The sequence below is a fragment of the Lynx rufus genome, unplaced genomic scaffold (assembly GCF_022079265.1).
Source record: "Lynx rufus isolate CCGP_SWC_20201006 ecotype Redwood Valley unplaced genomic scaffold, mLynRuf1.p SCAF_7, whole genome shotgun sequence".
Classification (NCBI taxonomy): domain Eukaryota; kingdom Metazoa; phylum Chordata; class Mammalia; order Carnivora; family Felidae; genus Lynx; species Lynx rufus.
Window position 1 is genome coordinate 23615735 of NW_025814889.1, and position 14775 is coordinate 23630509.

Consider the following 14775-nt stretch of genomic DNA (forward strand, 5'->3'; position numbering starts at 1 on the left):
ATTGATAGAAACTCCTGAAAGTTAAAAGTTAAGGAACTTAGGTTTGATTGGAAAACAATAGGGAGACTCTACAGTCCTTTGATATGGACAATGAATGATCAAAACAATATAAAGTTTTGTTCAAAAAGTTGTGTGCTTATGTTAAAATTCATATGTGTTAAACATCAGATTATGAAATACTGATTTTAGTCTATGGGTCATCAGTTGATCCTGAAGGTCTCTTTCTTTCTCTTCTCATCCCACAGGTTGTTATTTTGTACTTTGAGCCAAGCACATTTCGCTGTATTCTCCTAAGATGGGTCCGTCTTCTCGGTTTTGCTACTGTTTATGGAACTGTCACTCTCAAGCTTCACAGGTACATTGTATTTCCTAAGTTTTCATTCCCAGGAGAGGATCAAAGTGTCTTGGCATGTCATTGCAAGCTGGGTCAGCCACATAAATGGTTTAATTTCAAGAATTGAGATAGCAAGATGATATATATTTTTCATTTTCAGGGCAATATTATTAAGAATCTCTAGGAGAATCTTTAATACAACTGAATTTGAACAACATGCTTTAATAAAATATGCCATTAGGTATGAAAATATTAATTCTGAATAAAAAATAGTTTAGAATGAATGCAAGATGGTATTTACTAGCTAAGAATAGGAAGGAAGACAAAGACAGTACCGCTGAAATAATAGTCCAGGTCCCGAGCTACCAAAGAATCCTTACATAGTAGAACTCAGCAATATGCTTACTTGACATAAACTACTGTTCTTCATTCATCAATCACATGCCCCAGGGTGATCGGCTGATATTCTATCAGTGAATTTCAAAAAAAAAAAATGGTGTTCTTGACTTTCCTCCTTAACCAGCGTGCTCTAGTGATTATCAACCTTGTAAATTAGATAATAGTATGAATTCTTTTATACTTAGTTTCAAAACCACCTACTTTTCTTAATGTATATGATAAATAGGAAGAAGAAATAGGCAATATAATATATTATCTGTGCACAAAAGGGTTTCCCATGCCTCCTCTTTGCAAGCTCTCTCAATGCAGTGGTGCCAAAGACCATCAGAGAGAGATCGTAATTTCTCCTGCACGATAAATCTGCAGCCCTGTAGAGGAAAACCTTTATGCTGATTAGCTTTAAAGTCATTTTTATAACCATAGGAAACCATTCATATTTCCATGTTAATTTGATCATGTTTCTCAATAAAAGTATTTTAATATGGCTCAGAAAGCAGCTTATCTTAGAACTATTATATGTGTTATATTTATCTTTAAATGTTCCCCTTTCAATCTTAAAATGTGATCATTGTATTGTCTATTACACAAGAAGCTCCATTTCTTTTTCTGGTTGTTGCTTTTTGTTCTGTTTTGTTTGTTTGTCTTGTTTCATTTTTACTTATTTACTGGGAATGCTACAGACTATCTTTTCGGAATAAATGTAAATATCCTTAACTCTCAAGATTCCTTTCTTTTATATATGTCCTATAGTACACAGCACATTGGACTGGGTTTTAGGAAATCCAGCTTAAATCTCAGTTCAGCCTCTAACTCTAGGAAAGCATAGGCTTCTATTTCTTATAAATGGAAAGCATTGGACAAATCTCTACTGTTCTTTCTGACATTCGCTTTATTCTTCCCACACCACAGCACGCTTTGCTATTGTGTTTGCTAGTCTCCAAGTGTCTTCCAGTTTTCATTCCTTATATGATAGCTGTTTTCAGCTGGTGTTCACCAAAGAAAATGAGTAATCATTGTTATTGCTTATAACAGACAATAAGCCTTCTAGAAATCCTGAGAGAAAGGATGATCTCTTGAGATTTAAAAATTATCTTTCTCCCTGTGAGTCTAACACTTGGCATCTCTTGGGTTCTTTATTATGTAATACAGTTTGTTTATTTAATTATCTTCTTCATTTTTATCTAATTTACTTTCTTTTTGAAATGAGGGTCTTACCATTGAATCCCCACTTCTTCGCACAATGGCTGATACATTGGAGGTGTTTAATACACATTAGTCGATGATTGAATGAATAAAAATGTCAGATTCAGCCTTGAAAGCTGCTTCCAACAGTTCTCTCCACACATAATGCATTCATTCATAGGCCCCTGACTCACTGTATGTCCCCAAGTATCTAGAACATATAACTCTGGTCTGTAAGAGGCTGTTTGGTGGGATGCAAATATAGTATTAAATAGCACTGAATCATGTAATGAGAAAATTACTTCCATTTAGGTTCTCTTTCCATCCTTCTGATTATATCCAAGAGAAAAATTAGTGTGGAACCAGTAGGTCTCTGACACCTGCCAAACAGTTTCTAATCCTCCTTTGCAACAAAGAATAGATCAAGCTTTGGGCTCAGAGCTGTGCACTGCAGTGCTGTCTGGATATAACCTATTAACTCTCTCATTGCACTTCTATACTTACTTTCTGTTTCTGGATTATTGGTTCTTCATTGAAAGTAGCAATATAAAGTTTCCTTTAAAATATTTTAAAGCAATAAATAGAAAATGATTTAAAGAATGTATAGCTTGTACGCAGACCTAGGCAGAAATCTTGAGTGGGGTCTGCAAATGATTGGAATTTGAGAAACTAGATTAGTTCATCATTCTTTTGTTTAAAGACTGGAATTAAAGCTCTATCTTTCTATGTATTTCTAGAAGTCATTGTAGTGAAGAGTTACCCCCCACTGAAGTCTAAATTGAATAGAAACTGTTTCTAACTTAATGAGCTGAGTTATTCTTATCCTGTCTGAAACATATGGCTTCATATTATATTCTGTTTTTTTCCATATTGTTTAAATTGAACTGATTCCAGTATTGTTTAAGTCTATAAAACTGAACAGTTAGTATCCAAGAAGAATGTGAACAACCCAATGAAAGTGACGGCTGAACCAGCTGTGTATTCTCCATCCTTAGTTGTGCATCTTGCCCATATTTATATATTTAGATATTTGTTCAGTGAATGAATGGGTTATAGTGAATGGAGCAGCTAGGGGTGTCTTTGGTTGGTATCTTTTAGGCTCAAGCAACATGTGGCCCTGAAGAAATGACTTCTAAGATTTTGTAGTAACATGATAAAGAGGAAAGACATAAATCCTAACAAATCCAAATTTGAATTTTAATCCTGCCATTAACTATTTACAAAACCAAAAATAAATTATTTTAACATCTGAAAATCAGTTATCTCACTTCACTTATAAAGTTGTTGTAAAGATTAAATATGATTGGAATATATGTAAATATATCAAGGGGAAGGGGTTACTATGGTTAAATTAAGCAAAAAAGGAAATTCATTGGAAGGATAGAAAGTCACAGAACTAGGCTTTAGAGAACCTGACCCAAGGTAGATTGAGGAATCAAGACAGCATAGTGAATGCCATATATCATTTTCACAGAAACTTCATTTTTCATTTCAAGATTTTTTTAAAGGTAAACCCAACTCTTTAGGCAGAAAAGTCTAAGGAAATTATCAGTACAGACATATAAGATGAGTGTTATAGTCGCTTGAGAATAGGACAGGCAAAAAAGACCTGAGTTTTTGTTTTATTTCAGTCACTTCCCCCAAGGCTTAGTAATAGAACATTTCTTTCTCCATCTCCTGGTTTCTCATTGATTGATTGTAGTGTTTACAGAATTCCAGTATCTCAGAAAACTTGAAGCAAATGTGAAAAAGGAACAAGATCTCTCTCACTCTGTCACAGAGATGATACTGTTAGCCTGGGATGGGGACTTAAAAGTTCCATGTACTTTTACCAAATCTTCTACTTTTTTAATTTAGTGGTGTCTCCCCACATTTGAGACTCACGCAGTCAAAGACTACAATGCCAAACCAAAGGATCACTAACACATGATGGAGATGAAAAGCAGACCAACTTTTAGTTGTCATTATTATTGCCTTAAATTATCTATAGGCAAATCAGTCCCTTTGTTACCTACACCCTAGGGCAAACCAGTCCCACTGCCCCACCTTCAGGCAGTGCAATTTATTTGAACCTGAAACTATTTGTTCCTTTTTGGAGAAAGAAAGAAGGAAGAATGATCATGTTTTAGCTTGCTTAATATGGATCAAAAGGGAAAATAGTGTTGGAGTCGGAAAAAATGAAGGAGTTTCATTGATAAAAAGGAGTTTCCTTCAGGAACCATACATATGTTTGACTTGGGACATGAATGATGTAAGACAGATCTAAAAGAACATCTAGCACCTCCATGGATGTGTGTGTTCACAGATTACTTGCTAAGTTAAGTTGGTTTAAGAAAATTGGGAAGGCAGTATCTCTAGGTGCAGAAAAGCCAAGTATAATTTCAGGAGGCAAAATGAGGAAATGTTTTAAAGGAAAGGAGGTGGAAAGAGATTAAGAAACTTAATGCTAAAGGAACATTTTCCTATTCCCTATAATATGGTTTCTGGAAACAAATTGCTGTGTTCCTTTTTCCAAGGCTAATCAAGGAAAAAACAAAAGACTTTGTTGTACTATATTTAAAATGAATATTTAAGCAAGCTGTGAAAAAGCCTTCTTCTGGGTCTGGATGAGGGATTTTCACTTCATACATTATTCAGTATTCCTTGCTCTAGATACAACACAGTACATAGCAGTTTTCTCTACTGTGCTCATTAGCACCAAATATTTACACTTTGTGAGAAGGGTTTTATTTTATTTTATTTTATTTTATTTTATTTTATTTTATTTTATTTTATTTTTGGTTGTTTCCTAGTAAATTTTGAAAAGTGACTGGATGATATTTATATTTATTTATTTTATGTATTCTTTATAAGGATACATAAAATACAGTAAGGTATGTTAAATCTTTGAAAGAGCAAAAGAAAGAAAAGCAAGTGTGGGACTATATAAAGAAGCTAAGAGCTTGTAATAAGATGAAGGTTTCCTTCTTTAGCTTAACTTATGATAACCACTGGCTGGCAGGCAATTTGAGATAGGAACTTAGGCAAATTAGACTGTCTATTAGCTGCAGAACCATCTGCCTTAACAGACCATTGAGCAAGGTGTTGGTTATACCTCATTTATGAAAGCCAAAAAAATAACAACTTTTGTTCTTAGGTGGCTGAGCAAATGCCTCTGGGCATACACAAGATTACTCTAAAACTCTTGCAGTTAACTCCAGCTCACAGATGAATGATGTTGAAGGTCCCAAATCATGGTCCATAGGGGTTTGAATATGAAATAGTTTCAAAATGGTTTTAGCCAGTTGCCCACCTCAACCAAAATAATGTATCAATTAAACATCCTTTGAGCATGTAACCACGGACATTGCATTTTGACTAGGAAATGGGAAGAGTTTGCCATATGGATCATGATAATGATGACGATTTCAGGTCCTCCTTTCTGCTGAGTTCACTGTGATTTATCATCTTTTCCGGCTGCCTACTCTGGATTTAGAATACCTTCACATGGAGAATTACTCATAGTAACATTTCTTGAGAACCATATTGTCTCAGAGAAAAGGGACTCATAAGCTTCTGAGGAAGGTCTCTTTTCCTGTTAGAGTTATATTTGGACATTGTTAAAGAAAAAAATTATTCTGACACTCATTAAAGAATGGTGAGACAGACTTCATTCAGGGGTCAATGACAATGGAGTTTTACAGCAGGAGAGAGAGATTGGGCTCAACTCTGAAGATAACAAGGAAAAGTGGAGATTAACAGTTAAGGAGCAGTGGATGGAAAACTACTAAGAGAAAGCATCAGAGGCAAAGGAGAATTTCTTGCTAAACCAATTTGATAGGAGTCTTGACAAAGGCAAGCCAAGGTGGTCTCAGATATCAAGGGTGGGAGATTCTCCCAAAACTGACTTAGTAAGAATCTTGCTACAATTGGGCAGTGTAAAGACAAGGGAAATCCAAAGAGAATTTACTTCTGCTTTTTTCTCTTTTACTGTGTGGATTAAAACAACAGCACACCTTGAGCTTCTATGTATTTTGAAACCTACTATCTCAGGAATTTGTTGCAAATTGAAATTTAGGCATTTATAAATTATAGAGAATACAGTCATTACACAAAACTTAATTAGTAATTGAAGCAATTATATCCTTTTATTGGAATAATTGAAACTTAATTTTAGGAAAAACAAACAAAAAGACAAGGGAAGTCCAAAGATTGGGCCCAGTCGAGCAGAAGGTTCAGAAGAGCCTGGCTAAAGTTTGATTAAACAGAGACTCTTTGTTAATAGAAAACTAAGTAAGTTCCAAATTCAAAGAAAGTTACTTAGCTTCAGAGGCAGACTACCAGATACTCGAGACTTTACCTCCTATACCCACACTTTGCATTTACTGGAAAATAACTAGGTGCTCTATAGAAAAATGACATGCTTAGGATGAAAATTTAGAAAATAAGTTTCAAATTCATGTTTCAGAACTATGTCTAATACTGGCATTTTAAGAGGTTTGGGAAAAAAATTAGATTTGTAAATAATTTGACTTTCTCTTTACCTGTTTCTTAGTTCATTGAGTGCCAACCTAGGTTTTGTGAGATTAAGATTTAAACAGTTTCCCTAGAGATATTTTTACCATTTTAAATTATTTGCAATGAAACAGGAAAGATCAAAAGACATTTGGCTCTTAACAATATAAATTTACCTCATAATTTCATTAATTCAAGAAACATTGGCATGGAATGCACCATAAAGACTCACACTAATGCACAGAACTATTTGTGTGCTATCCCGATTCTAATTAACTTTCGGAAAGTGTGTGGTTACATACCTTTGTTTTGCAAGCCCTACATTTCTGTCATTCTGATCACTCATATGCTTGGAAGGACCTAGAAAAAGTGAGGCCTTGAAAACCTGAGAAATAAGCAAATTGTGTCTTCTCACTTGTCCTTCCTATACTCATCTCCCCTTTCTTGGCGTACTTGTAATCCGTCCACAGCTGTCTGAGACTGAGTCCTGTGGGACTTTGTATACAGCTAGTCCTTATGAATGGCTCCGCAGAAACCATGAAAATAGAGTCCCCTAAGCTCCAAGGAGTTACTCTTTGATTATAAAATCTCCAGCTGGAGGATAGGACAATTCCCTCTGCTCCTTCCTCCCCATCCTGCCCCTTCTAATGACTTCACGCTGCCCTGTCTGGCTTCCTACAGGACCCAAAGGTTTGGCCCAGCTGAATGGCCCTAAATATTGTTAATTATGTTGGTATATTCTTGTCACTTTCAGAAGCTAATTAAGGGTTGCTGGCTTGAATAGCTTCATTTATGAATTAATATGTTCAATTTAATCTACTTATAGGAAATAAAAGACTTGGGATATGTAAGCATATTGATAAAAGATGTCTTTTATTAACTAGAGGTCTGTATTCATACAGAACCTTTAACATCAATGAGCACCTTTTCAGTATAATTAGAAATAAAAACAAAATTCATTTTTTAATTTTTCTACTTTTCAGAACATATTAAATATTAGACATGAATAAAATGGGAACATTTCTCAGAAAACTAAAGAGATTTAAAGCGTTACTTATTTTGTCTGACTTCAGATGTCCTACTTGATTTTTTGTGATGCATGATTTTTAAATACCCTTTATTGTATAATATCTACAGTCAAAGCTTTTTAATATTAAACTCCTTTTTTTGTTTTTGAGATTATATATATATATATGTGTGTGTGTGTGTGTGTGTGTATATATATATATATATATATATATATATATATATATATGGGGGGCTCTAATTTCTAATCACAGCAGGAGCATTTTATGTCAAGATTTCTGGAAATAGGTTTGAATTACAGTATATAGTTTAGGGGCCATGTGCCACATTGGAAACATGGGATGTTTTTTATTGCCTGGATTGTATGGTGTCACCTTGTATATGTGTGTGTGCAATTCTCTGTGTGTTCCTTAACATTAAAATGCCAAATAAGAGCCCATCTGGTAATTCAGAATTAGTACTTCTTGGACTATAGTTGATACTTTATCCTAATGTTCTTTGTTAGAGACTGTATGCCCTCAAGTGGAAATATTTCTCTTCCTCATGTGAAGTAGATGTGAGAGAATAAGTGGAAAATGAGATTAATTCATTCATGTAGCAAAAAGAAGGGCAGCCAGGCTTTAAAGGCCACAGTGAGTGCTCACAGCAGCAGCACATGCACTAAAATTGGAAGGATGCAGAGAAGATTAGCACGGCCCCCGTGCAAGGGTGACATGCAAATTCATGAAGCTTCCACACTTTTGACTAACAATGTGCTGTAATAAATATATTAACTAAACATTTAAAAAAATTTAAATTTCTTGGAGCGCCTGGGTGGCTCAGTCAGTTAAGCATCCGACTTCGGCTCAGGTCATGATCTCACAGTTCGTGAGTTCAAGCCCCGCGTCCGGCTCTGTGCTGACGGCTCAGAGCCTGGAGCCTGCTTCACATTCTGTGTCTCCCTCTCTCTCTGCCCCTTCCCTGCTCATGCTGTGTCTCTCTCTGTCTCAAAAATAAATAAACATTAAAATTTTTTTTTTTAATTTCTTAAAAAATAAATAAATAATAAAGGCCACAGTGAGACAGTCTACTTCTGCAAGCTGTTTGCTGCCATCTGCCTGCCGTTGTCTGGGCCCAGAGGCAGGGGCTCGGCTGGCGTTATTACGTGGACACACCTATGTCCTTCCTGATGCGCCATCTACTCACCTGGCCTCTGCTTACTCTGCTGCCCCTCCCCCAGCATTTACAAGTGTCCACTCCCAAATATCTGAGTTGTGTTTACGTTTTCATTCAGCTCAAAATAATTTCTACTTTGAATTATTCTTTGACCCACAGGTTATTGGTTATTTAGTTTGCAAATATTTGAGAGATTTTCCATAAATCTTTGTTTTTGATTTCTAATTTAATTCTGTTCTGGTCAGCACACATTCCTTGTATGACCTGAATCCTCTTAAATTTATTGAGACTCATTTTATGGCCCAGAATATAATCTATCTTGGTAAATGTTCCACGGGCACTTGGAAGAATGTGTCTTCTGTGGTTTTGTGGTTGTTTAATAATTTTGTTCATCTTTTATATCCTTATTAATTTTCTCTCTACTTGTTCTATTGAGAGAATAGTTGGAAATTTCATATTTGCCTGTTTTTCCTCACAGTTCTTTCAGTTTTTACTTCAGATATTTTGAAGTTCTGTTCTTAGATGCATAAACATTTGGAGTTGTTCGGTCCTATTCATAGGACATGGATTCATGTCCTATCCATAATGATAAAGGATTGACTCCATTATGAAATGACCTTCATTGTCCCTGGTAATATTCTTTGCTATAAAATTTACTTTGTCTGATATTAATATAACCACTTTTTATTTCTTTTGATCAGTGTTAGCATGTTATATCTTTTTTCCCATTATTTTAACTTTAAACATTGTTTTATATTTATTTTTAAAAATGATTTTTTTAATGTTTATTTATTTCTGAGACAGAGAGAGACAGAGCATGAGCAGGGAAGGGGCAGAGAGAGAGGGAGACACAGAATCAGAAACAGGCTCCAGGCTCTGAGCGGTCAGCACAGAGCCCGATGCGGGGCTCGAACTCACAAACTGTGAGATCATGACCTGAGCCAAAGTTGGTCTCTCAACCAACTGAGCCACCCAGGCGCCCCAAACCTTTGTTTTACATTTAATGTGCATTTCTTGCAGAAAGCTTACGGTGGAGACTTGCATCTTTAAGTCTAATCTGACAACCTCCGTCTTGTAATTTGTGTATTTAGACTACTTTCCTTTAAACATGACTATTGTTAAGCTTGTGATTTTAGATAGTATTACCTGTATAATACTTTCTAACATGTCATTGGCTTGCTTGGCCTCTGGTTATCCTAATGTCCGTCACACAGAATTCACATGTGTCCAGTCCAAAAGACTGGATTTGAGCTAACAAGGAATTTAACACTAGAAGCTCAACTATTCTAGAAATTCCTAGATAATGCAAAGTACCAAAACTGACTCAAGAAGAAATAGAAAATCTAAACGAATCTGAAACAAGTAAAGACATTGAAATTACTAATCAAAAATCTTCCCCTCCCGCCCCCCCATCCCCCACATACCAGTACTGGAAGGCTTCACTGGTGAGTTATATCAATGATATAGAGAATAATTAACACTAGTTCTTTGCAAACCATTCTGAAAAATAGATAAGGCAACACTTCCTATTCATTGTAAGAGGCCAATGTTACCCTGATACCAAAAATAAATAAACATATCACAGGAAAACAAAACTACAGACCGATATCTCTTATGAATATAGACATAAAAATCTCAATCCAGACAGAATCCAGCAACCTCTAAAAAGGATCATACATCACAACCCAGTGGGATTTAGACCATACAAAAATCAATCAATGTCATAGAGTACATTAACATAATAAAGGACAAAACCACATGATCATCCCAACAAATGCAGACAAAGCATTTGACAAAACTCCAACACACTCTCATGATAAAACACTCTACATCCTTGGAATGGAAGGGAACTTCCTCATCCTGATAAAAGTTATCTATGAAAAACCCACAGCTGACATCATGCTTAATGATGAAGGACTGAAGTCTTTACCCCTAAAGTCTTTACCCCTTGTTCCTAAGATTAGGAACAAGACAAGAATGTTTGCTCTTGCTACTTCTAGCCAACATTGTCCTAGAAGTTCTCACCTGAGCAGTTAAGCTCCAAAAAGAAATAAAAGATATCTAGATCGAAGAAAGAAGTAAAACTGTTTCCAGATAACATGGTCTTCTGTAGAGAAAATCCTAAGGAATCCAACAAAAACTATTAGAATTAATAAACAGGTTTAGCAATGTTGCAGTGTACAAGACAGACATGCAAAAATCAGTTGTATTTTACACATTAGCCACAGACTAAAACTGAAATTAAGGGGAAATTTTCATTTACAATAGTATAACCATAAAATATGTAGGAATAAGTTTAACAACAGAACTGCTAGAAAGGTGCCTTGAAGACTACAAAACACTGTAGAATTAAGGAAGACCTAAATAAATGGAAAGACATCCCTTGTTCATGGTTTGGCAAGTTCAGTATTTTCAGATTTCTATCTTTCCTAAATTGAATCAGCCTAATTCCTATTAAAATCCCAGCTAACTTTTTTGTGGAAATTGACAAGCTGGTTCTAAAATTCATATGGAAATGCAAAGGAACTAGAATAGCCAAAACAATCTTAAAAAAGAAGAAAGTTGGAAGACTCACACTTCCTGATTTTAAAACTTACTTCAAAGCTACAGCAAGACGAAGAGGCACACAGATCAATGCCAGGTTTCTCCAGGCCAAAGAATGAGGTTGGACCTCTACTCTACACCATTTACAAAAATTAATTCCAAATGGATAAAAGACCTAAATGTAAGAGCTAAAGCTATAAAACTCTTATGAGGAAACACACATATTCATAGTCTTGGAGAGAAACCTAAAGCACAAGCAAAAAAAGAAAAAAAGTAGATAAGCTGGACTTTATCAAAATGAAAAACATTTGTGCATCAAAGGATACTATCAAGAAAGTAACAAAATAACAGGGGTGCCAGGATAGGCAAAATGGGTGAAGGGTAGTGGGAGATACAGGCTTCCAGTTATGCAAAGAATAAGTCACAGGAATAGAAGGTACAGGGAATATATATATCAATGATATTATAATAGCATTATATGGTGACAGATGGTAGCTACACTTGCAGGGATCATAGCATAATGTATGAACTTGTCAAATTACTATATTACACACCTAAAAGTAATGTAACATTGTGTACCAACTATGCTTCAATAAAAAAAGTGAAAGAATGAAGGTAAAAATCATATCAACTCAATAGGTGCAGAGTAGTATTTGACAAATTCAACATCCATTGATGATAAAAACTCTCAACAAAGCAGATATAGAGGGAATGTACCTAAACATACTAAAGGCCATATATGATCACAAAACCACAGTTAACATTGTACTCAGTTGTGAAAAGCTGAAAATTTTTTTTCTAAGATCAGGAACAAGACAAGGATGCCCACTTTTACCGCTTTTATTCAACATAGTATTGGAAGTCGTAGCCAGAACAATTAGGCAAGGAAAAGAAATAAAAGGCATCAAAACTGGAAAAGAAGTAAAATTGTCACAACTTGCAGATGACATGATATATATAGAAAATCCTGAAGACACTACCAAAAATCTATTAGAACTAATAAATGAATTCAGTAAAGTTGTAGGATATAAAATAAATATACAAAAATCTGTTGTGTTTCTATACGCTAATAACAAACTATCATAAAGAGAAATTAAGAAATAGTTCCATTTAAAATTGCATCAAGAAGAATAAAATACCTAGGGATAAATTTAACCAAGAGACCTGTACACTGAAAACTATAACACATTGATGAAAGAAATTGCAGACACGAACAATTGGAAAGAACGAAGCTGGAGGCATCATGCTCCCTAATTTCAAAAGATATTACAAAGTTATGGCAATCGAAACACACAGAGGTGGAACAGAAGACCATTCAGAAATCAACCCATTGACATATGGTGAATTAATTTACAACAAAGGAAGCAAGAATGGGAAAAGGATAGTCTCTTCAATAAACGATGCTGGGAAAACTGGACAGCCACATGCATAAGAATGAAACTGGACCACTATCTTACACTATACACAAAAGTTAACTCAAAATGGATTAAAGATTTGAATGTAAGACCTGAAACCATGAAACTTCTGGAAGAAAACATAGGCAGTAAGATCCCTGATATCAGTCTTAGCGATGAATTTTGAATCTGATTCCAAACACAAAAGCTTTTATAAAGCAAAAATAAACAAGTGGGACTACATCAAAATAAAGAGCTTCTGCTCAGCAAAGGAAACCATCAACAAAATGAAAAGGCAGCCTACTGGATGTGAGAAAATGTTTGCAATTCATATACCTGATAAAGGGTTTAATAATCCAAAATATATTTAAAAACTCATAGAACTCAATAACAAGTGTGCCTGAGTGGCTCAGCCAGTTGAGCATCTGATTCTTGGTTTTGGCTCAGGTCAGAATCTTACAGTTCATGGTTTTAAGCCCTATGTGGGTCTGTCCTGGCAGTGCAGAGCCTGCTTGGGATTTTTTTTTTATAATAGCCCCAAACTTGAACCAACCCAATGTCCAGCAACAGAAAAATGGATAAGCAAGTTGTTCCTGAAGTGAAGGAAGTGTGGGTTATATAAGCTGTTGCATTCATCAAAAGTCATTGTTTTGTGCACTGATTTGTGTATTTTGTTCTGTGTAAATAAATTTAACTTTAAGGAAAGAACTGGAAGTTCAGTTGCTTGAGCATCCAACTCTTGATTTCAGCTAATATCGTGATCCCAGGGTCGTGGGATAAAGCCCCGCATCCATCTCTGTGCTGAATGCGCTCTCTTTCTGTGTGTCTCTCACTCGAAAATTAAAAAAAAAAAAAAAAAAAAACCTGCACACCAAAAAAAATGAAAAGAAAACCCACGGAATAGGAGAAAATATTTGCAAATCTGATAAGGGTCTGATATTCAGTATATGTAAAGAAGTAATACAACTCAACGACTAAGGGACAAACAACACAACTTTAAACATGGAATTGAATTGAATAGAATAGACAATTTTCCAAAGAAGATATACAGATGGCCTATACCTACATGAAAAGATGCTTAACTTTTCACTAGTCATTTGAGATACGACATTCAAACCACCATGAGATTGCACTTCAAACCCACAAAGATGGCTATAGTCAAAAAGTCTTCTTTTTTTTTTAATCGTCAAAAAGTCTTAAAATAACAGTGTTGGTGAGGATGTGCAGAAATTAAAAACCTCATACATTGCTGGCGGGATTGTAAAATGGTACAGCCAAGTTCTGAAACAATTTTGTTCCTCAAAATATTAAACATAAAGTTACCATATCACCCAACAGTTCCATTCTTAGGTGTATATCCATGAGAATTGAAAATACATGTCCAAACAGAAAAAAATATATACAACAAATTTTCATAATAAGATTATTCATGAAAGTCAAAGGTTAGAAAGAACCCAAGGGTTTATCAGCTGATGAATGGATAAACAATCCATGGTTTATCTGTACAATGAAATATTATTCAGTGGAAAAAGTAATGAAGTGTATTCATTAATGCTACATAGTCTATGATGTCATTTACATGAAATATTCAGAATATTTCATAATAGACAAATTTGTACAGACGTAAAGTAGATTAGTGGTTGCCAGGGTCTAGGGGAAAAAGAAGAATGAGGAGTAACAATTGGGTATGAGGTTTCGTTTTGGGGTGATGAAATTGTTCTGAAATTAGATAGGTGTTATGATGCACATTTTATGAATACACTAAAACAACTCAATTTTATAAATTTCATAAAAGTCAAATTTACCATATTTACCATGTCTCATAAATTTACCATAAGATGAAGAATTTTATGGTATATGAGTTATATCTCTGAAAAGGAATTATTCATATATTCATGAAAGTTCAATCAAGAAAATTTAAGCAAGATGTATAGGTTTGTATAAGAAAGAATAGCTTTCTATTTACCTTTAAATTGGAGAAGATAATTATGGAAATGTCCTCTTCACAATTTTAAATGTAAACCTGAAATACCTAGGAATAATCTTAAGGGTTGATATGAAAGCACTACAAAACTTTTAGAGAAAGCTTTCCAAAACAACAGAATGAGAATGGCCAATTCAACAAATAATTTTGAAAATTAGCTCTTTGTCTAAAAAAAATTACCTCACAGTCTCATCTCAATTTATAAGAATTGCAACAAATTATAAAACTGAATGCAAAAAAATTTGAATAAAACAATGGGAAAT

The 14775-nt window shown here is 34.7% G+C and overlaps 1 protein-coding gene and 1 non-coding gene across 2 annotated transcripts in view; both read left to right on the plus strand.

Annotated features, from left to right (window-relative positions):
• GPR158 (G protein-coupled receptor 158) overlaps window positions 1–14775 on the plus strand; it is a 425672-nt gene that overhangs the window by 368878 nt on the left and 42019 nt on the right. The window contains exon 6 of the mRNA XM_047065052.1: window positions 246–355. Within this exon, the coding sequence (XP_046921008.1) occupies window positions 246–355 (110 nt within the window). The remainder of the gene's footprint in view (window positions 1–245; window positions 356–14775) is intronic.
• Window positions 8072–8178, plus strand: LOC124502751 (U6 spliceosomal RNA). Its single transcript, XR_006960012.1, has one exon. It is a non-coding gene; the product is annotated as a U6 spliceosomal RNA (small nuclear RNA).